Source organism: Anomaloglossus baeobatrachus, chromosome 3 (assembly GCF_048569485.1).
Source record: "Anomaloglossus baeobatrachus isolate aAnoBae1 chromosome 3, aAnoBae1.hap1, whole genome shotgun sequence".
Lineage (NCBI taxonomy): Eukaryota > Metazoa > Chordata > Amphibia > Anura > Aromobatidae > Anomaloglossus > Anomaloglossus baeobatrachus.
In genome coordinates this window covers 26,531,575-26,554,141 of record NC_134355.1, presented here as the reverse complement: position 1 = coordinate 26,554,141, position 22,567 = coordinate 26,531,575, and the positions used below count along the sequence as shown (strand labels likewise).

Below are 22,567 nucleotides of genomic sequence, written 5' to 3'. Positions count from 1 at the left end.
CTCTGATGATGGGGGCGGTGTCGCAGTACTCTGGTGCAGCAGTGTGTACCTCTCTCCTCCTGCTCTGATGATGGGGGCGGGGGCGCAGTACTCTGGTGGAGCAGTGTGTACCTCTCTCCTCCTGCTCTGATGATGGGGGCGGTGTCGCAGTACTCCGGTGGAGCAGTGTGTACCTCTCTCCTCCTGCTCTGATGATGGGGGCGGGGGCGCAGTACTCCGGTGGAGCAGTGTGTACCTCTCTCCTCCTGCTCTGATGATGGGGGTGGGGGCGCAGTACTCTGGTGCAGCAGTGTGTACCTCTCTCCTCCTGCTCTGATGATGGGGGTGGGGGCGCAGTACTCTGGTGGAGCAGTGTGTACCTCTCTCCTCCTGCTCTGATGATGGGGGCGGTGTCGCAGTACTCCGGTGGAGCAGTGTGTACCTCTCTCCTCCTGCTCTGATGGGGGCGGGGGCGCAGTACACCGGTGGAGCAGTGTGTACCTCTCTCCTCCTGCTCTGATGATGGGGGTGGGGGTGCAGTACTCCGGTGGAGCAGTGTGTACCTCTCTCCTCCTGCTCTGATGATGGGGGCGGGGGTGCAGTACTCTGGTGCAGCAGTGTGTACCTCTCTCCTCCTGCTCTGATGATGGGGGCGGGGGTGCAGTACTCCGGTGGAGCAGTGTGTACCTCTCTCCTCCTGCTCTGATGATGGGGGCGGGGGTGCAGTACTCTGGTGCAGCAGTGTGTACCTCTCTCCTCCTGCTCTGATGATGGGGGCGGGGGTGCAGTACTCCGGTGGAGCAGTGTGTACCTCTCTCCTCCTGCTCTGATGATGGGGGCGGGGGTGCAGTACTCCGGTGCAGCAGTGTGTACCTCTCTCCTCCTGCTCTGATGATGGGGGTGGGGGCGCAGTACTCCGGTGCAGCAGTGTGGACCTCGTGTACCGCTCTCCTCCTGCGCAGAGCTATTCCTGGAATGTCTGACACGTAGATAAGCCTGGTGTGTACACAGCACACAGTGTGACCTGCGCTCACCACCCAGAACTGCCTGTACTATCCACAGGAAACCTGCAGCCCTATTCTAATCAGTCCTGCTCACAGCACCCGCCCCTTTAAAATGACCCTTTAATGATCGGTTATGTATCCTCCTGCATCGAATTCTGCAGCTTTCTAAAATAGTCTGAGATCTGTGGATTAAAAATCTCCGACTGGATACAATTGTAGCAAACCCTCATCTGTGAGAAGGTTTTGCACAGGACACGTTTTCAGCCTGGAAACGAAATTTCTTCTAATCGGACAGCAAGCAGAGATCTCTGTACCCGTGAGGAATAGAAATGTGAGAAATGTGAGGAATAGAAATATCTTTTTCACTATACAGTGATTGAAGACACGTCCTAGTCCCCCCTTTCCATTATGAGCAGTGGGAGCCCCCCCAAATCTGCGAATAAAGGGGCTGAGGGAGTGAATGGAGCCAGCTGCAGTACCTTGGGCGGCCTGCGGGGTTGCTGTGTTGGGAATTCTTTACCAGCGCTGCGTCCCCCTTCATTATGGGGTATTTACAACTTTAGAGACTGGCTGTAGGACTGTGGGGGGAGGGGGGCAGCAGCCGGACCAATGGCACTTGCAGGATTTGTTGGTCCTGATGGCTTAGGCCGTATTGAGTTATTTTGTTGCCAGTTTTCCCCGTATTTATAGCTTGGGTATTACTGCGTTATATCCCGGATGAGGAGTCTTCCTGTCACATAGGGCAGTGATCCCGATAGAGCAGGACAGGAAGAACCAGTTATCAGGCGGCGGTGCCCGGGTTATGACTCACGCCGGCACCACTATTTTCCTTGTTACTGGTTACATCATTGCCCGTGGGAAGATACAATGTGTTACATTGTGTCGCACCGCGTGTCAGTGTGTACAGCCGCCCTGCAACGTGCAGCTTATCTGGTATCGGGAAATAATAATATAGAGCTGTAGTGACTGCCGAGCCAGCAACAGACACCATATGTAATACCGCTACGCTCCGACCCACGCCGCTTCCCCCTTTTGCCGCCCCTGGCGTCCGCCGCTTCCCCCTTTTGCCGCCCGCCGCTTCCCCCTTTTGCCGCCTCTGGCCCAAGGGACCCTTCATCACTTAAATGGTGGCCAACGGCTGCAGTTTACACTGTCCTCTTCCCTTCCCATGTGCAAAGCATACAGTAAAGGTGAGATGTGTCCGCTCCTCCTGTCCACCCGGGTGCCGCCCTGCTGCCGCGTCTCCTCCCGTCCACCCGGTGCCAACGTCCTGCTGCCGCGTCTCCTCCCGTCCACCCGGTGCCACCGTCCTGCTGCCGCGTCTCCTCCCGGCCACCCGGTGCCACCGTCCTGCTGCCGCGGCTCCTCCCGTCCACCCGGTGCCACCGTCCTGCTGCCGCGGTTCCTCCCGGCCACCCGGTGCCACCGTCCTGCTGCCGCGGTTCCTCCCGGCCACCCAGTGGCACCGTCCTGCTGCCGCGGCTCCTCCCGGCCACCCGGTGGCACCGTCCTGCTGCCGCGGCTCCTCCCGGCCACCCGGTGCCACCGTCCTGCTGCCGCGGCTCCTCCCGGCCACCCGGTGCCACCGTCCTGCTGCCGCGGCTCCTCCCGGCCACCCGGTGCCACCGTCCTGCTGCCGCGGCTCCTCCCGGCCACCCGGTGCCACCGTCCTGCTGCCGCGGCTCCTCCCGGCCACCCGGTGCCACCGTCCTGCTGCCGCGGCTCCTCCCGGCCACCCGGTGCCACCGTCCTGCTGCCGCGGCTCCTCACGGCCACCCGGGTGCCGTCCTGCTGCCGCGGCTCCTGCTGGATCACTCCTGTGCTGACGATATCTGTTTGCTTACACCGTTCCGCTCAGGCCAATATTTCCATACTGTGTATTGTGTATTTTCTGAGCTGTTTATGTGCAGACCATCAGCAGAGCATCACACAAGCCTCGATCTATGGTGGGGGGTGGAGTCCGTTTTTCAGTAGCGAAGTAACAAAAATTTTCAGAGTCATCAAAGGGGAAAACCAAATTGCAGTAAATGTTTGTTCTCTTGGCTCCAGGGCGTCCTCCTTGCTCCATTGTAGAGGGGAGACATTGGTCACAGTCCATCCCCCGCAGCTCCAGGACAGGGGTACAGTGACTGGTGCCCCGTTTGTGCCGTATATTCGTGGCTGCCACTTACCTGGTTTTTCCTTTTCTTCTAGATGTTTCTCACGGTGTACCTGAGTAACAACGAGCAGCATTTTAGCGAGGTGCCCGTCACCCCCGAAACCACCTGTCGAGATGTAGTAGAGTTGTGCAAGGAGCCCGGAGAGACAGACTGCCACTTGTGTGAAGTATGGCGGGGCACAGGTACGTACGACTGACCACTGACAACCAGGGATCATATAGGCCAGTAACATGGAGACTATTACATATATCAGAGCTGGAGCAGTAGATGCCATTGGTAGTTTGCAGATTACTAACTGTGTTGTTAGTGATCAGGCTGAGCGCTAATTAATTACTCTGCCCAGTCACATCAAATGGATCTCTCTCTGAATCCTGGTATCAAGTGGTTCACTCACACTGTCGGGCTATATGTTCAAAGTCTTTCTTGCCACCTGGGATTCTGCCATTACCTTTCCACTGCCCAAGACCACCAGGGACGTTGGCAGTGAACCCGTTCCACTGCACTAGACCCCCAGGGACGTTGGCAGTGAACCCGTTCCACTGCACTAGACCACCAGGGACGTTGGCAGTGAACCCGTTCCACTGCACTAGACTACCTGGGACGTTGGCAGTGAACCCCTTCCACTGCACTAGACTACCTGGGATATTGGCAGTGAACCCCTTCCACTGCACTAGACTACCTGGGACGTTGGCAGTGAACCTCTTCCACTGCACTAGACTACTTGGGACGTTGGCAGTGAACCCCCTTCCACTGCACTAGACCACCTGGGATATTGGCAGTGAACCCCCTTCCACTGCACTAGACCACCTGGGATATTGGCAGTGAACCCCTTCCACTGCACTAGACTACTTGGGACGTTGGCAGTGAACCCCTTCCACTGCACTAGACTACTTGGGACGTTGGCAGTGAACCCCCTTCCACTGCACTAGACCACCTGGGATATTGGCAGTGAACCCCCTTCCACTGCACTAGACCACCTGGGATATTGGCAGTGAACCCCTTCCACTGCACTAGACTACTTGGGACGTTGGCAGTGAACCCCTTCCACTGCACTAGACTACTTGGGACGTTGGCAGTGAACCCCTTCCACTGCACTAGACTACTTGGGACGTTGGCAGTGAACCCCTTCCACTGCACTAGACTACTTGGGACGTTGGCAGTGAACCCCTTCCACTGCACTAGACTACTTGGGACGTTGGCAGTGAACCCCTTCCACTGCACTAGACTACTTGGGACGTTGGCAGTGAACCCCTTCCACTGCACTAGACCACCAGGATCGTTGGCAGTGAACCCTTTGACTAGTGTTGAGCGGATCCGGACCAGCAAAATCTGGATCTGCGCGGTTTGAGCGGCAGATCAGAGTCCGACCCGGACGCGGGATTCCGGGTGCACGATCCGGATTCGGCTGTTTTTTTTTTTTTTTTTGTTTTTTTTTTTTTCCCCTCTCGTTCTCGTCCCGGATTCTGCTCCCCATTGACATATATGGGGCCGGATTCCGGATCGGATCCGGACTTCTTTGTCAACATCGCCCCTGATCCGCCGGACCCGGATTATTGGCAGTCCGCTCAACTCTACCTTTGAGTAATCTAAACCACCAAAATAATATGCATTAAACACCTTTACCCTAGACCACCAGAACAGTGTGTGTTAGTGTTAACCTCATCCCTAACCAAGATCCCCCAGTGAACCCCTCTACTACACTAGACCACCAGTGATTGTAACACTACGTTTCAGTTACACTAGACCACCAGGATCCCATCCACAGCACTAACAACTGGAATGCAAGAAATACTGCTGTTCTGTCCTCTTCCAGCTTCACTCATTTGTGGGTACTGATATCCCTCAAGCCCCCCAGACCACCATTAAAGTGTGCATTAAACCCACTAGTACCCCAGGACACCAGAAACGTGCACATTAACCCCTCCTTCAGAACTGGTCTGGCTATTCTTTCTGTTACACACGTGTGGGTACATCCCATAGTCCTGGTAATACTGTAATCTGCAGGATATGTAATGGCGGTGCCTTTATAGTCTCCACCTAGAAGTGACCTCTTGGTGCGGCGGGTGCGGTACTGATGGGGCGGTCGGGGGGGTGGCGGGATGTGACATTGGTCGCTGACTGCTTCCCGGCTCTTGTCGGTGTCATTTGATTGAACACTCTGTATACTCTGCAGAAATACATGTGTGGATAAATCCGCATTGTGCAGAGGAGCGGCCGGGAGGAGGGGGGGTTCTGTGCAGATGATAACTGGGAAATACTGCGCGTCCTGTTCTGTGGATCCAGCGGAGAAGAAAGGGGCTTTGTGCTGGCAGGTTTAGCTTTTGGCAGGACAAAGCACATTGCTCCGTGTGCCTGTAGGTCTCTATTCATGGGAAGAATGTGAGGGCTGTGCTGGTAGAGCGGCCTTTAGTGTCATTCTGCTCTTCTCACATTCAAAGTTGGTAAATAACGATCTGATGAAATGCATAATGTTATAGTAATCAGAAGGCCTAAAAATAACTGCAGCCGGAGCTGTGCAGGAAGCACATGCTGGGCAGTGCCATGTAAGGCTTCCATCGTGCTGCCCTGTGGGATGGTCACCCAGTTTTTCCAGAAGTTGAATAACCTAGAAGTCTGCACTTTTCTCCACACTCCCATCACACAAGGACAGCATACACAGGTAGTGCGGGGTGTCTGGAGATCCCGGGCACGGGTAGTGCGGGGCGTCTGGAGATCCCGGGCACGGGTAGTGCGGGGCGTCTGGAGATCCCGGGCACGGGTAGTGCGGGGCGTCTGGAGATCCCGGGCACGGGTAGTGCGGGGCGTCTGGAGATCCCGGGCACGGGTAGTGCGGGGCGTCTGGCGATCCCGGGCACGGGTTGTGCGGGGCGTCTGGCGATCCCGGGCACGGGTTGTGCGGGGCGTCTGGCGATCCCGGGCACGGGTAGTGCGGGGCGTCTGGCGATCCCGGGCACGGGTAGTGCGGGGCGTCTGGCGATCCCGGGCACGGGTAGTGCGGGGCGTCTGGCGATCCCGGGCACGGGTAGTGCGGGGCGTCTGGCGATCCCGGGCACGGGTAGTGCGGGGCGTCTGGAGATCCCGGGCACGGGTAGTGCGGGGCGTCTGGAGATCCCGGGCACGGGTAGTGCGGGGCGTCTGGAGATCCCGGGCACGGGTAGTGCGGGGCGTCTGGAGATCCCGGGCACGGGTAGTGCGGGGCGTCTGGAGATCCCGGGCACGGGTAGTGCGGGGCGTCTGGAGATCCTGGACAGAGGTGACAGCTCCGTGCCAAACCTTACATTTACAAATCTTTCATTGTAAATGCGTCTGTAGCTTTAACTATTTTTCTAAAAATACTTGGCATTTTTCACGGTTTGTTTTTTTTTTCCCTTTTCTGTATTTTGAAGCTGTACCCTAAAGCCCATGACCTGCTGTATGAGGTGCAGACATTTTAGAAATGTGGGGAGGGTGATGCCCTTTGCCACCATTATTTTGTGCAGTTCTCCATGTACGGTGTTAAGTGTCCCCTGCCCCCGCCAGGACAGGAAAGACGAGCGCTGCTCCTGCAGAACTTCTTCCTCTGAACGTGCCAATAACTTTGTTACAGAACGCCCCGTGGCCGACAACGAGCGCATTCTGGATGTGCTGCAGAAGTACGGCATGCAGAGGAACGAGGTGCGATTCTACCTGCGCCACGAGCGCCCCTCATCCCGAGAATCCGGTGAGTGCGCCCCAGCAGTGCTTTATTTTGCTTTGTTTTTCCATCTTTCTCTTTTCTTTTTGCACTGTCATCGCTCTTGCGCTCTTCTTTTCTTTTTGCTTCTTTGCTCACTCTTCTTGTATTTTGATTTTACAATCCCTATTTTTTTAATCTATCAATACCCTTTTTTTTTTTTTCTCCTTTGTGTCCCAATCCCACTTTGCTTTTTTTTGACAGCCCAATCTTGTTCTGTTTAGTTGATGTCCTGATCCCCACCCCCCTTTGTGTTGTTGATGTCTCAACGTCACCCTGTTTTGTAACTGTCCCGACCCCCCCCCCCCCCCCTTTATTTTATTTTATTTCTTTTTGTTGATGTCCCGATTCCCCCCTTTTTGTCTGGTTGATGTCCCGGTCCCCCCTTTTTGTCTTGTCCCTCCTCTCCAGCTGTTTTTGTTTCTTCAATGTCCCGCTCCCCCTCTTGCCTTGTCGATGTCCCGCTCCCCCTCTTGCCTTGTCGATGTCCCGCTCCCCCTCTTGCCTTGTCGATGTCCCGCTCCCCCTCTTGCCTTGTCGATGTCCCGCTCCCCCTCTTGCCTTGTCGATGTCCCGCTCCCCCTCTTGCCTTGTCGATGTCCCGCTCCCCCTCTTGCCTTGTCGATGTCCCGCTCCCCCTCTTGCCTTGTCGATGTCCCGCTCCCCCTCTTGCCTTGTCGATGTCCCGCTCCCCCTCTTGCCTTGTCGATGTCCCGCTCCCCCTCTTGCCTTGTCGATGTCCCGCTCCCCCTCTTGCCTTGTCGATGTCCCGCTCCCCCTCTTGCCTTGTCGATGTCCCGCTCCCCCTCTTGCCTTGTCGATGTCCCGCTCCCCCCTCTTGCCTTGTCGATGTCCCGCTCCCCCTCTTGCCTTGTCGATGTCTCGCTCCCCCTCTTGCCTTGTCGATGTCCCGCTCCCCCTCTTGCCTTGTCGATGTCTCGCTCCCCCTCTTGCCTTGTCGATGTCCCGCTCCCCCCTCTTGCCTTGTCGATGTCCCGCTCCCCCTCTTGCCTTGTCGATGTCCCGCTCCCCCTCTTGCCTTGTCGATGTCCCGCTCCCCCTCTTGCCTTGTCGATGTCCCGCTCCCCCTCTTGCCTTGTCGATGTCCCGCTCCCCCTCTTGCCTTGTCGATGTCCCGCTCCCCCTCTTGCCTTGTCGATGTCCCGCTCCCCCTCTTCTCTCATCCCTCCCCCCAGCTCTTTTGTTTTTTCGGTGTCCTGGTCCCCCTTTGTTTTTGTTTTTTGTTTTTGTTTATCACACTGCCTCTTTTCATTTTCTTTTTAAATCTTTGCAGTTTACATAAGACTTCTCCTACTTCTCTTCTCGGTGCCTGGCGTTCCCTTTTTCTCTCCTGTATTCTCTTTCCTCTCCAATGATCGGGCTGCAGTAATAGGAGGGGGATGCAGCCTCGGGTGTTACGTTTTTTTTTTTTTTTTGTGTGTTTCTGTGAGTTTGATGCTGTGAGAGAGGAGTGGGAGCAGCAGAGGAGACCGCAGATCTCCGCGCTCTGATCACATCCGGATCTCTCCCCGTGTAGCAGGATAGAAAAAGTGTCCTCTCTAAAGCCTGCAGAGCGGAGCGGCCAAAGTTGAGCTTTTCCCCTTTTTTACATTACAGCTTTGTCCCCTGACATCCCTGAGCGCTGTGTGAGTGCACGGTGTAGCCCCAACCTGTCGCAGTGTGCAGTCAATGTGCATCGAGCGTGTAGAAACCTCTCCGTGTCAGTCGTCCGTTTACACAGGATCCACTGACCGGCAAAGCCGAGCTTAAATTCTCGATCTACTCGGAGAACATTTCATTACATTAATGACCGTAATTTCTTTTTCTAATTTTAGGAAATCTGCAAAGAACCCATGACCCCAATGTGAAGCGAAACGGGGTGAAGGTTCCTTCTGATCGGAGGATTGAGAATGGGGTAGGTATATCAGACGTGACCACAGGCAGCAGAGCACTGTGCTGTGTGCAGCCCACCCGCAACGCTCCACGCTGAGTAGTATCAGACCGTACATAGGGGGACACTAAGCAGGCAGCGGTGGTCTGCACATAGTCCTGTTGTAGGAAGAGCAGCGCTGACCGGGATTTCATTTTCCTAAAATAGGTGAATGGCCCCAGAATGGACATGACTCTGGCGGAACTGCAGGAGATGGCGGCGAGACAACAGCAGCAGATCGAGGCCCAGCAGCTCATGCTGGCTACAAAGGTACGGCCCACACTGTATAATGTATGTGCACAGTGCCTGCACCAGCAGAATAGGGAGTGCAGCTCTGGAGTATAATACAGGAGGTAACTCAGGATCAGTAATGTATGTACACAGTGACTGCACCAGCAGAATAGGGAGTGCAGCTCTGGAGTATAATACAGGAGGTAACTCAGGATCAGTAATGTATGTACACAGTGCCTGCACCAGCAGAATAGTGAGTGCAGCTCTGGAGTATAATACAGGATGTAACTCAGGATCAGTAATGTATGTACACAGTGACTGCACCAGCAGAATAGTGCGCGCAGCTCTGGAGTGTAATACAGGAGGTAACTCAGGATCAGTAATGTAATGTATGTACACAGTGCCTGCAGCAGCAGAATAGTGAGTGCAGCTCTGGAGTATAATACAGGAGGTAACTCAGGATCAGTAATGTATGTACACAGTGACTGCACCAGCAGAATAGTGAGTGCAGCTCTGGAATATAATACAGGATGTATCTCAGGATCAGTAATGTAATGTATGTACACCGTGCCTGCACCAGCAGAATAGTGAGTGCAGCTCTGGAGTGTAATACAGGATGTAACTCAGGATCAGTAATGTATGTACACCGTGCCTGCACCAGCAGAATAGTGAGTGCAGCTCTGGAGTATAATACAGGAGGTAACTCAGGATCAGTAATGTAATGCTTCCACTACTCCGCATGGTGGGGGTTTGTTATATTAACACTCTGATCTCTGTAGGAGCAGCGGTTGAAGTACCTGAAGCAGCAGGACCAGCGTCAGCTGCAGCAGAACAGTGAGCAGGAAAAGCTGAAACGTCTACGGGAGATTGCAGAAAACCAGGAGGCAAAGCTGAAGAAGGTGCGGGCACTGAAGGGTCACGTGGAGCAGAAGAGGCTCAGCAATGGCAGACTGGGTACGGATCTATATGCAGTCATTATGTTTTTATGATCTTTTGTTGGTTTTTTTTTTTTCTCTGTCATATTATATTTTGTACTTTTCACCTACTTTTAATTGTTTGTTTGTTTGTTTTTTTTCTTTCCTGTTCGTGCAGTGGAGGAAATCGAGCAGATGAACAACATGTTCCAGCAGAAGCAGAAAGAGCTGATGGTGGCCGTGTCCAAGGTGGAAGAAATGAGCCGGCAGCTGGAGATGCTGAAGAGCGGCCGTATAGAGGGCTATCACGACAACCAGTCCGCCGTGGCCGAGCTCGACCGTCTCTACAAAGAGCTTCAGGTGAGCGATGGCGATGACGGCCTGCGGACGTGAGCGGCTGGATTGCTGACGCCTCTACCACACATTATTCACTGCAGTCATTACAGGCTTGTACAAATCGATTTCTCTGAGATTGGGGGGAATTACATATTCCCGGACCCTCACAGACCTGGCTTTAGTGCTCTGTGCCTTTTTGGGGTTTTCTTTCACATTGGCATTCCTGATGTGCTGTGCATAGGCCTGCAGCACATCCTCAGTGAGCACAGCCGCTGTCCGAGAGCGAACTGTGCAGGGAAAGCAGCAACTGAGCGGCAGCAGGTAGGGAGAAGCAGGACTCACAGGCTTCCTCTATGGGGGGAGGGAGAAGCAGGACTCACAGGCTCTCTATGGGGGGAGGGAGAAGCAGGACTCACAGGCTTTCTCTATGGGGGGGAGGGAGAAGCAGGACTCACAGGCTTCCTCTATGGGGGGGAGGGAGAAGCAGGACTCACAGGCTTTCTCTATGAGTGGGAGAGAGAAGCAGGACTCGCAGGCTTTCTCTATGAGTGGGAGGGGGAAGCAGGACTCACAGGCTTTCTCTATGGGGGGAGGGAGAAGCAGGACTCACAGGCTTTCTCTATGGGGGGAGGGAGAAGCAGGACTCACAGGCTTTCTCTATGGGGAGGGAGAAGCAGGACTCACAGGCTTTCTCTATGAGTGGGAGAGAGAAGCAGGACTCACAGGCTTTCTCTATGGGGGGAGGGAGAAGCAGGACTCACAGGCTTTCTCTATGAGGGGGAGGGAGAAGCAGGACTCACAGGCTCTCTCTATGGGGGGAGGGAGAAGCAGGACTCGCAGGCTTTCTCTATGGGGGGGAGGGAGAAGCAGGACTCACAGGCTTTCTCTATGGGGGGGAGGGAGAAGCAGGACTCACAGGCTTTCTCTATGGGGGGGAGGGAGAAGCAGGACTCACAGGCTTTCTCTATGGGGGGAGGGAGAAGCAGGACTCGCAGGCTTTCTCTATGGGGGGAGGGAGAAGCAGGACTCACAGGCTTTCTCTATGGGGGGAGGGAGAAGCAGGACTCACAGGCTTTCTCTATGGGGGGAGGGAGAAGCAGGACTCACAGGCTTTCTCTATGGGGGGAGGGAGAAGCAGGACTCACAGGCTTTCTCTGATTTATCAGGAAAAACCCCTCAGATTTCCCTTTTTTGTTTCCAGTGATCGTGTAAACAATTTTCTTTCCTGAATATCGTGGCTCCCATGCTTCAGCGCTGTAGTGTCGGAGCTCAGCATCTGCTCTTCTCTCCTATGCATGGACCTATGACTATTGCGCGGCTCCGATAGCTGCACTGTAAAGTCGCATATCCTCACATAACTGACTACGGGAATAATGGATAAATATTCATCTTGGATTAGAACCGTTCCTCCCCCAAAAATAAGAGCCTACAATGATGGCAGCCGCCTTTCTCTGTCCGGCGGCCGGCTGCCGTTATTCTTAGCCCGGTAATTGTTAGGTGCTCGTTCCTCTGTGGTTTGGCGTTTCCCATTATACCCCCCCGTATAGGTAGATTCTGGGTTTTTCAGGAAGCCGCGCTGCTCTTGCCCTGTAGAATTAGCATGCAGGGCTTCGCTTCGCCCGTCTTCTTTGAGCTCCTCCGTCTTAAGTGTTTGTCGTTGTGTGACTCCATTCAGTTGAGGAACAAGCTGAATCAGGAGCAGAATGCCAAACTGCAGCAGCAGCGGGAGAGCCTGAACAAGCGCAACTCCGAGGTGGCCGCCATGGACAAGCGCGTCAACGAGCTGCGGGACCGGCTCTGGAAGAAGAAGGTGGCTCTGCAGCAAAAGGAGAACGTACCAGTAAGTGTGCCACCGGAGCGTCTCGTTTTAACCCCCCGCCCTGCACCGCCTCCGTAATCAACGACCGGCTCATGAATTAAAGGGACACTAAACCTGTAACGCAGCTTACTCTCTATTAATAACCGCCCCGGAATAGATCCGGACAAGCTTCCCATGCCTTCATTTACATAAGTCCTGGTTAATTAATATAAGTCGCACACATCCATAAATCAGCCTGGATGTGGGGATAATGGAGTCGGATTTTTTTCTGTATGTTGTGCCGGCTCCTCTTTGGCACCAGCCATCGCTTTGGCAGCAATGTATTTGCTTTTCATGCCCTGTGGAGGGCAAAGTGTGTGTGGGGTCTTTTAATATAGATGATCAGGACTAGAAAGCACAGACAATTGTAAATGCACAAAAGGCAACTGCATCTGCGGAGCGAGGCCCAGTCCTGGGGCACATCATAGACCCATGCTCATATTCTTCTTTTTAAAGCGGATTAGGGGTTAACCGGCGCCATCCAGAGCTGCTCGGCAGGTATGTGGGGTCCTAACCCTCTAGTGCAGAAGTGAGCATTTCCAAAAAGCCCCCAATAATCCTTCCATAACTAAAAGCTCTGTACATTGTTCCATGGTGTCACACCATTCTCTAGATCTCTACTTGCTTTCAGTTAATTGATATAAACCAGTTTATTATCTGTGCACTGGAAAGTGGATCTCAATACTGCAACAGAAGTCACACCCCCCCCCCCCACCCAATTCCTTCCTGGCTGCAAGACTTTCCCAGGTGATAGTCGGGAGCCCCCCATAATATCGAGACTTGATATTAAGGCACGTAAGATATAAAGATAGGCAAACACTGCACTGCTCTGTGCCTGAATGGCGCAGCAGGGTCGCTCGGTGCCGCCGGCTGCTCCAGGTCGCCCGGTGCCGCCGGCTGCTCCAGGTCGCCCGGTGCCGCCGGCTGCTCCAGGTCGCCCGGTGCCGCCGGCTGCTCCAGGTCGCCCGGTGCCGCCGGCTGCTCCAGGTCGCCCGGTGCCGCCGGCTGCTCCAGGTCGCCCGGTGCCGCCGGCTGCTCCAGGTCGCCCGGTGCCGCCGGCTGCTCCAGGTCGCCCGGTGCCGCCGGCTGCTCCAGGTCGCCCGGTGCCGCCGGCTGCTCCAGGTCGCCCGGTGCCGCCGGCTGCTCCACCAGGAGAGAATTGGGTGAAAGGCCAAGATGTATAAAACACCTCTTGTGAAAATCCGTGGGGTCCAGGTTTCTTTCCCAGTGAATAGGTGGTCTACATAAATGATAAATTAAAAATATGCTATATAAGGCTGAATTTTACTTACAGCTGAAGGTTTGTTACACTTTACCCTGTTGCTTTGCTTTATTATACCTGCCCTGATCCAACTTATCTGCCAGGTTGTGCAGTGACAGAGACCATGTACAATTGCAACAAACCCTCAGGTTTATTTTTTATTTTCACTGACTGCAAGCAGAGATCTTGGAAAAATAGTACTGATTTGGAAAATTGTTCCATTCCGCAATGATTTCTCTGCGCTTTTTCCATTAATAAATCCGGTCAGAGAGGGACAAGTGCTGCTAGGTGAATCAGGCAGGTTATAAAGGGCGGGGGTACATTATATGGTCCGTCTGCCAGTCCTCTGTGCCTCCGGGGCGGCGGTGTCTGTCTGCCAGTCCTCTGTGCCCCCGGGCGGCGGTGTCCGTCTGCCAGTCCTCTGTGCCTCCGGGCGGCGGTGTCCATCTGCCAGTCCTCTGTGCCTCCGGGCGGCGGTGTCCGTCTGCCAGTCCTCTGTGCCTCCGGGCGGCGGTGTCCGTCTGCCAGTCCTCTGTGCCTCCGGGCGGCGGTGTCCGTCTGCCAGTCCTCTGTGCCTCCGGGCGGCGGTGTTCTCACCACTGTTATGTGCTTCTGATGGGTCATATTGATGGAGACACTATGACTACAGCTCACCGGGCATTTGCTTGATTTGCTTTGCCACCCCTCGCCACCATGCGTGCCCCCCACCATGCATGCCCGCCATCTTCTGCTTTCTTGCCGTGTCTTGGTTTTCTTTGGGGCTGAATAGCTTGCCACCTTTCTCCAATTTAGATCTCATCTGACGGGAATCTACCTCAGCAGGTAGCGAGCGGCTCCAGCAGAGTGGCGGCCGTCGGCCCTTACATCCAGTCCGCCACCATGCCTCGTCTGCCCTCCAGGCCCGAGCTGCTGGTGAAACCTCCTTACTCCGAGGTCCCCGCAACCACACAAGTGCCTGACGCCCCGCTGAAGACGCAGACCTTGCCCAACATGAAGACCGCGTCCCAGGGCAAAGCGCCATCCGGTAAGTGTTCAGGGAAGGGATAAAAAGCTGGATCTGCCACTTAGGAAGAGATTTAAGCCCGGCTTAATTTTAAAGGTCCACAGAGGGGGGTCTTAAGCAGCAAAGTGACACTATCATGACTTAGTCCTGCAGAACCAACGCAGCTACTAGATCGTTGGCAGTGTCCCTTTAACAACGCCCGCTCTGTGGTGCCCACCCTGTGACTATATCCAGATGCACAATGGATCCAGTGTTCGTATCGAGGCGCTTTTGTGCTGATGTTCGTGTCTCCTTGTTATTGCCAGGGACAGGAATTCACAGCATCAAACCTCAGCTGCAGGCGGGCACTGATTGGAGCGCAGTGAATGGCAACGGCCAGGGACCGGCGAAGGGGGCCCCGATCACCACCGTGCCAGGTGAGTGCCCCGAGCAAAGCACTCCACTCACGTTGGGTCCATTCAGTGCATCCATCCGTATTATGGTGAAATGACCCCACAGCGTGTAGGATTCACTGATTTTCCCCCCCCCCCCCACTAATTAAGCTATAAGCGGGACGGACGCTAAACATTGCACCCACTATTAACATAGTCAGGTTGGCACTTGCCTGTGCCCAGGTACCCGCTGTCTGCTAATCTATGTCCATCTCTGTCCTCTCCAGACACTGACCCGTCCGTGAGGGATAAAGACAAGAAGACCAGACCCAACTCCATGTTCGACTCCGTCCAGCTGCTCCCTACACCCCACAATTTCGGGACGTTGAGGAAGAATCAGAGCAGTGAAGACCTCCTGCGAGACGCCCAGGTGGGTTTTCCATTCTAAAGCGCTTAAATCCCATAGAGCGTCCTTTAAAGGGGGAGACCGCACCACCACCATTTATAGACTAGTTGTAAAATTATGGTTAGTGGTGCTCCAGGCACTGATCCCAAGAAAAGGGGTGTGTTTGGATACGTGCCCACGATCAGGACCCGCTGCGTCCTGGACCTGGCAGGTCCTGACCTGGCGACCCGTGAGTCTCTTCCGCAGGAGCCAACAGCGGCCCGTGCCCACGATCAGGACCTGCTGCATCCTGGACCTGGTGGGTCCTGACCTAGCGACCCGTGAGTCTCTCCGCAGGAGACCGCAGCGGCCCGTGCCCACGATCAGGACCCGCTGCATCCTGGACCTGGTGGGTCCTGACCTGGCGACCCGTGAGTCTCCTCCGCAGGAGACCGCAGCGGCCCGTGCCCACAATCAGGACCCGCTGCATCCTGGACCTGGCGGATCCGTGAGTCTCCTCCGCGGGAGACCGCAGCGGCCAGTGCCCACGATCAGGACCCGCTGCATCCTGGACCTGGCGGGTCCTGACCTGCGGGCCCGTGAGTCTCCTCTGCAGGAGACCGCAGCGGCCCGTGTCCACAATCAGGGTTCGGGGAGCTGCAGTCTCTCGCTTCTGTTCTCCCTACGAAGGATGCTTGCAACGCCGCAGCAAAGAATTGGCATGCTTGAGGCTCGGAAAGCCGCATCGCAGGTCAGTTTACGCTGCGGGCCGCACATGCACAATGGGCAGGAGATTTCTGGGGATCCCATCCTCTATGCTTGTACAACGCAGCGTTTTGGACACAGCTGAAGCGTGCTACATCCAAAACGCTGCAGACACTGATCGTGGGCACGCAGCCTCAGCACTAGTGTGTGACCACCGCTCCCGAAGAAACGGATTGCTGCACTGGTCGCACATGTACTATGCTCCGCTCACATGGGAGGGACATCTGATCCCCAATCTTATAGGGGATCCCAAATATCGGACACCTACAGATCGTCCATTTTTCAGTCGGGGCTTCCAACCACCTCTGAGATGGCCAGCGGCCTGCAGATTGGTGCTGCCCACCTGCTATGAAGCCACTGTAATGCCAACTACTTCATACTTGGCAGGTGATTGGGAGCAACACTGTACAGAGAAAATTGGGGTACCTAGCATTGCACCCCCTTCATGCTTAAAGGGCTGTCAGTTGTTTGACCTCCCCACCCTCGGCATATCCCAGCGGTACAATATCGCTTTGGGTGGAAGACCCCTTTAATTGGATAAACTGTTGTTGCACAGAGCACGTCGCTCCATCCTATGATTATAAAAGCCCCCTCCAGTTCCTTGTAAGCAAGTCTTTCTTCCGATACACAGCGCCCCCTCCTGTCCACAGGTTGTGTGCGGTATTGCAGCAAAGTTTCAATACCTGGAGACCATTACGGACGGGAGCGATGAACGATTGTGATATGTTGTATTATATGATTATATCGCTCTAATTGACTGAAATGTTTGTAACCTACAGACCGGTAAAAACGTGACCAAGGTGCCGCCGCCGGTGCCCTCAAAACCCAAACAGATAAACCTGCCTCATTATGGTCAAGCCGCTCCGCCGCCGCCTCCCACCGAATCCAAGACCGATAGTGTCCCAAGTAAGAGCCCTGCGGCTGGCAAGCAAAAGGGAGCCGCTCCGCAGAGGGTCCCCGCACCCCCCCGAGAGGAGACCCCACCGCCGGCCAAGATGGAGACTCCCCCCGCACTGGCAGTGCGTCCATTCACACCACAACCAGTAAAGGAGCCGCCTCCGCCGCCGTTACGCAAGCCTCAGACGGTGGCCGCAAGCTCCATCTATTCCATGTACACCCAACACCAGAAGCCGGGCAAAAACTACAGTGTGCACGGAGCCCTGACCCGAGCCCAGACCCGGCCACATTACCCCAGCGGTAAGTCCAGCATTACCCTGCATGTGTCTCCGGATTACTGAATAATACCATTAACTGTTTACATCCACAGTCTGAGCACCCGTCAGCACAGGGTGTACTTACTTCATGAGTTGATTGCCCACTTTTTTTTTTTTTTTTTTTTTAACCCCTTCCTGAAACGGAAATTTTTTTTAGTTGCGTTTGTAGAGCCATAATTTTTTTTTTCCCTCTCCAGCCGCATGGATGTACAAGATCTTGCATTGTTTTTGGTTTTGTTTTTTTTTTTTGTTTTTTTTGAGGGACGAGTTTTACTTTTGAATCACACCATCTACATTATATGGTGAAAATGACTTGGGATTCTTCCCGTTGGTGCCATTTACAGAAATACTTTTCTATTTTTTTTTTCTTTTTTATATAATTTATTATCATTATTATTATTATTTATTATTAGTAGTATTATTATTAGTATTATTATTATTATTAGTATTATTTAGTATTATTATTAATAAAAATATATATTTATTATTATTAATAAAAATATTATTATATATATATATATATATATATATATATATATATACACACACATACACATATATATATATATATATATATATATATATAAATTTCTACTTTCTGCCAACACCAATAACATTTTAATTTTCAGTCAATGGAGCTGTGTGATGGCTTTTTTTGTTGCGGGGGGGGGAGAGAGAGCGTTTTGTTTTTGATAACGTTTTAGGATAGGTATGACTTTTTGATCCTGCCATTTTAGTATTTTCCTTTTTTTTTTCTTTTATACTAACCGGGTTAATTTTTATTTTGATTGGACTTTTTTTTTTAATCTGGTAATATTTTAATAGCTTCATATATAAGGAGGAAAAGGCAGGTAGTTCCTTTCTTTGTCGCTCCTAATTGGGAGACCCAGACAATTGGGTGTATAGCTACTGCCTCCGGAGGCCACACAAAGCACTACACTTAAAAGTGTAAAGCCCCTCCCCTTCTGCCTATACACCCCCCGTGGGATCACGGGCTCCTCAGTTTTCATGCTTTGTGCGAAGGAGGTCAGATATCCACGCATAGCTCCACTGTTTAGTCAGCAGCAGCTGCTGACTATGTCGGATGGAAGAAAAGAGGGCCCATACTAGGGCCCCCAGCATGCTCCCTTCTCACCCCACTTTTGTCGGCGGTGTTTGTTAAGGTTGAGGTACCCATTGCGGGTACGGAGGCTGGAGCCCACATGCTGCTTCCTTCCCCATCCCCCTTAGGGCTCTGGGTGAAGTGGGATTTTACCGGTCTCCAGGCACTGAGACCGTGCTCCATCCACAGCCCCTGGGGATTCTGCTGGATATGGAGCTGAGTATCGTCAGGGACAGGGCCCTGCTACGTCAAGGTACTCTGTGTCCCCGTACAGACCGCGCGCAGACACACTGCAGCATTGCTGGGTGTGTTAGTGCGCCGGGGACAACAGCGCTGCGCGCTTGTGCCATTACTAGCTACAGCTCTGCTGAGTGAGTCAATGTATTGGGAACTGCCGCGCCGGCCGCTGCTGTCAGTTCACGCTGCGGCGCGGCTGGGACTTGTGGTGCGCCGGGGACTTCCGCGCTGGCCGTGCATATATGACGGCCGCGCTTATTACTCGAGTCCCCGGCTTTTGCGGCCTAGTTTCGTTTCGTTCCCGCCCCCAGGCCTGCCAGTCAGGGGAAGGGCGGGACGCTGTACAGAACGTCAGCGCCGAGGGCTGGAGTCTACTTTACATACTCCAGCCCTCACACTGGGCACAGTGGGACGCCAGTTTCCCGCACTTTGTCTGAGGCACGCCCACGGTCCGCCCCTCTTCACAGAACGCCGGCAGCCATTCCTGCCTGCACGCTGAGCTGGAGAGGGGAGACAAGTTCTGGGAGACCCAGACACGGGATTCTGGCGACCACACACCCGCGTTTGAGCGGGCGGTAAGCGGCACCTCTGGTGCTGACCCCACTAGTGCCGAAGTGTACATTTGTATTTTTATGCTTACATGCTATACATTGCACTGTACGGTCGCTGGTGATTTTTGGCTATATACCCTCCTAGATTGCTCAGAGGAGACAACAGCATGTCATCCGCAAAAAGCAAGGGTGCCAAGGCACAGGCTTTCTATGCTGCTTGTACCGCATGTGAGGCTACTCTACCGGCAGGTTCCACTGACCCCCATTGTGTGCAGTGCTCGGCCCCTGTGGCAACTGCTCGGCCGAGACCTCTGCTAGAGGTGACCCAGGGAGAACCACCTGTGTATACTGTCCAGGTGACGGGGACGGAGTTTGCAGTTTTTGCTGATAGATTGTCTGTGACTATGACTAAAATTCTAGAAACTTTGCAGTCCAGACCGGTACCTCAGACCATGGACACTGTTGAATCATTGCTCCCTGGTCCCCCTCAGTTGGAACAGCTCCGGGCTCCGGGGGTGTCCCATGCATCCCAGGGTGACGGCTCTGACACGGACGACAGTCCCAGACAGCCTAAGCGAGCTCGCTATGAGCGGCCCTCGACTTCATCACACTGGTCAGGCTCTCAGCAGGAGGACTCTCTGTGTGATGAGGCGGAGATGGCTGATCAGGATTCTGATCCTGAGACCGCTCTCAATCTGGATACACCAGATGGTGACGCCATAGTGAATGATCTTATCGCGTCCATCAATAGAATGTTGGATATTTCTCCCCCAGCTCCTCCAGTGGAGGAGTCAGCTTCACAGCAGGAGAAATTCCATTTCAGGTATCCCAAGCGTAAATTAAGTACTTTTCTGGACCACTCTGACTTTAGAGAGGCAATCCAGAAACACCACGCTTATCCTGATAAGCGTTTCTCCAAACGGCTTAAGGATACACGTTATCCCTTTCCCCCTGACGTGGTCAAGGGCTGGACCCAGTGTCCCAAGGTGGATCCTCCAATCTCCAGGCTTGCGGCTAGATCCATAGTTGCAGTGGAAGATGGGGCTGCACTTAAAGATGCCACTGACAGACAGATGGAGCTCTGGTTGAAATCCATCTATGAAGCTATCGGCGCGTCGTTTGCTCCAGCATTCGCAGCCGTATGGGCACTCCAAGCTATTTCAGCTGGTCTTACACAGGTTGACACGGTCACACGTACATCTGTTCCGCAGGTGGCATCCTTAACCTCTCAAATGTCTGCATTTGCGTCTTACGCGATTAATGCTGTCCTGGACTCTACGAGCCGTACGGCAGTGGCGTCCGCCAACTCCGTGGTTTTACGCAGAGCCTTGTGGTTAAGGGAATGGAAGGCAGATTCTGCTTCCAAAAAGTGCTTAACCAGTTTGCCATTGTCTGGTGACCGACTGTTTGGTGAGCGTTTGGATGAAATCATTAAACAGTCCAAGGTTAAGGATTCATCCTTACCTCAGCCCAGACAAAACAAACCCCAACAGAGGAGGGGACAGTCAGGGTTTCGGTCCTTTCGAGGCTCGGGCAGGTCCCAATTCTCCTCGTCCAAAAGGACTCAAAAGGATCAGAGGAGCTCAGATTCTTGGCGGGCTCAGTCACGCCCAAAAAAGACAGCCGGAAGACCCGCTACCAAGGCGGCTTCCTCATGACTTTCGGCCTCCTCTCTCCGCATCCTCGGTCGGTGGCAGGCTCTCCCGCTTTGGCGACATTTGGCTGCCACAGGTCAAAGACCGTTGGGTGAGAGACATTCTGTCTCACGGGTACAGGATAGAGTTCAGTTCTCGTCCTCCAACTCGATTCTTCAGAACTTCTCCACCTCCCGACCGAGCCGATGCTCTTCTGCAAGCGGTGTGCACTCTAAAGGCAGAAGGAGTGGTGACCCCTGTTCCTCTTCAGGAGCAAGGTCACGGTTTTTACTCCAATTTGTTTGTGGTGCCAAAAAAGGACGGGTCTTTCCGTCCCGTTCTGGATCTAAAACTGCTCAACAAGCACGTGAAAACCAGGCGGTTCCGGATGGAATCCCTCCGCTCCGTCATCGCCTCAATGTCTCAAGGAGATTTCCTAGCATCAATAGACATCAAGGATGCTTATCTCCACGTGCCGATTGCTCCAGAGCACCAGCGTTTTCTACGCTTCGTTATAGGAGACGAACACCTTCAGTTCGTAGCTCTGCCTTTCGGGCTGGCGACAGCCCCAAGGGTCTTCACCAAGGTCATGGCAGCAGTAGTAGCAGTCCTGCACTCTCAAGGTCACTCTGTGATCCCGTATTTGGACGATCTACTTGTCAAGGCACCCTCTCAAGAGGCATGCCAACACAGCCTGAACGTTGCGCTGGAGACTCTCCAGAGTTTCGGGTGGATCATCAACTTTTCAAAGTCAAATCTGACCCCGACCCAATCGCTAACATACCTTGGCATGGAGTTTCATACTCTCTCAGCGATAGTGAAGCTTCCGCTGGACAAACAGCGTTCACTACAGACAGGGGTGCAATCTCTCCTTCAAGGCCAGTCACACCCCTTGAGACGCCTCATGCACTTCCTAGGGAAGATGGTAGCAACAATGGAGGCAGTCCCTTTCGCGCAGTTTCATCTGCGTCCACTACAATGGGACATTCTCCGCCAATGGGACGGGAAGTCGACATCCCTCGACAGAAACGTCTCCCTTTCTCAGGCGGCCAAGGAATCTCTTCGGTGGTGGCTTCTTCCCACCTCATTGTCAAAAGGAAAGTCCTTTCTACCCCCATCCTGGGCGGTGGTTACGACAGACGCGAGTCTTTCAGGGTGGGGAGCAGTTTTTCTCCACCACAGGGCTCAAGGTACGTGGACTCAGCAAGAGTCCACCCTTCAGATCAATGTTCTGGAAATCAGAGCAGTGTATCTTGCCCTACAAGCCTTCCAGCAGTGGCTGGAAGGCAAGCAGATCCGAATTCAGTCGGACAACTCCACAGCGGTGGCATACATCAACCACCAAGGAGGAACACGCAGTCGGCAAGCCTTCCGGGAAGTCCGGCGGATTCTGACGTGGGTGGAAGACATGGCATCCACCATATCCGCAGTTCACATCCCAGGCGTGGAAAACTGGGAAGCAGACTTCCTCAGTCGCCAGGGTATGGACGCAGGGGAATGGTCTCTTCACCTGGACGTGTTTCAGGAGATCTGTCGCCGCTGGGGGATGCCGGACGTCGACCTAATGGCGTCCCGGCACAACAACAAGGTCCCGGCTTTCATGGCACGGTCTCACGATCACCGAGCTCTGGCGGCGGACGCCTTAGTTCAAGATTGGTCGCAGTTCCGGCTACCTTATGTGTTCCCACCTCTGGCACTGTTGCCCAGAGTGCTGCGCAAGATCAGGTCCGACTGCCGCCGCGCCATCCTCGTCGCTCCAGACTGGCCGAGGAGGTCGTGGTACCCGGATCTGTGGCACCTCACGGAAGGCCAACCGTGGGCACTACCAGACCGACCAGACTTGTTGTCCCAAGGGCCGTTTTTCCATCGGAATTCTGCGGCCCTGAACCTGACTGTGTGGCCATTGAGTCCTGGATCCTAG

The 22,567-nt window shown here is 54.0% G+C and overlaps 1 protein-coding gene across 2 annotated transcripts in view; it reads left to right on the top strand.

Moving 5' to 3' along the window:
* The window catches only part of TP53BP2 (tumor protein p53 binding protein 2), a 55,193-nt gene that overhangs the window by 14,061 nt on the left and 18,565 nt on the right, over window positions 1–22,567 (top strand). The window contains exons 3-13 of one of the 2 annotated variants that reach the window (XM_075339072.1): window positions 3,177–3,324; window positions 6,729–6,842; window positions 8,690–8,769; window positions 8,953–9,054; window positions 9,795–9,969; window positions 10,108–10,289; window positions 11,941–12,105; window positions 14,204–14,408; window positions 14,693–14,803; window positions 15,046–15,188; window positions 16,688–17,105. In XM_075339072.1, the coding sequence (XP_075195187.1) occupies window positions 3,177–3,324; window positions 6,729–6,842; window positions 8,690–8,769; window positions 8,953–9,054; window positions 9,795–9,969; window positions 10,108–10,289; window positions 11,941–12,105; window positions 14,204–14,408; window positions 14,693–14,803; window positions 15,046–15,188; window positions 16,688–17,105 (1,843 nt within the window). Of the gene's footprint in view, window positions 1–3,176; window positions 3,325–6,728; window positions 6,843–8,689; window positions 8,770–8,952; window positions 9,055–9,794; window positions 9,970–10,107; window positions 10,290–11,940; window positions 12,106–14,176; window positions 14,409–14,692; window positions 14,804–15,045; window positions 15,189–16,687; window positions 17,106–22,567 lie in introns of both variants that reach the window. The other variant, XM_075339071.1, reaches the window with a different exon arrangement.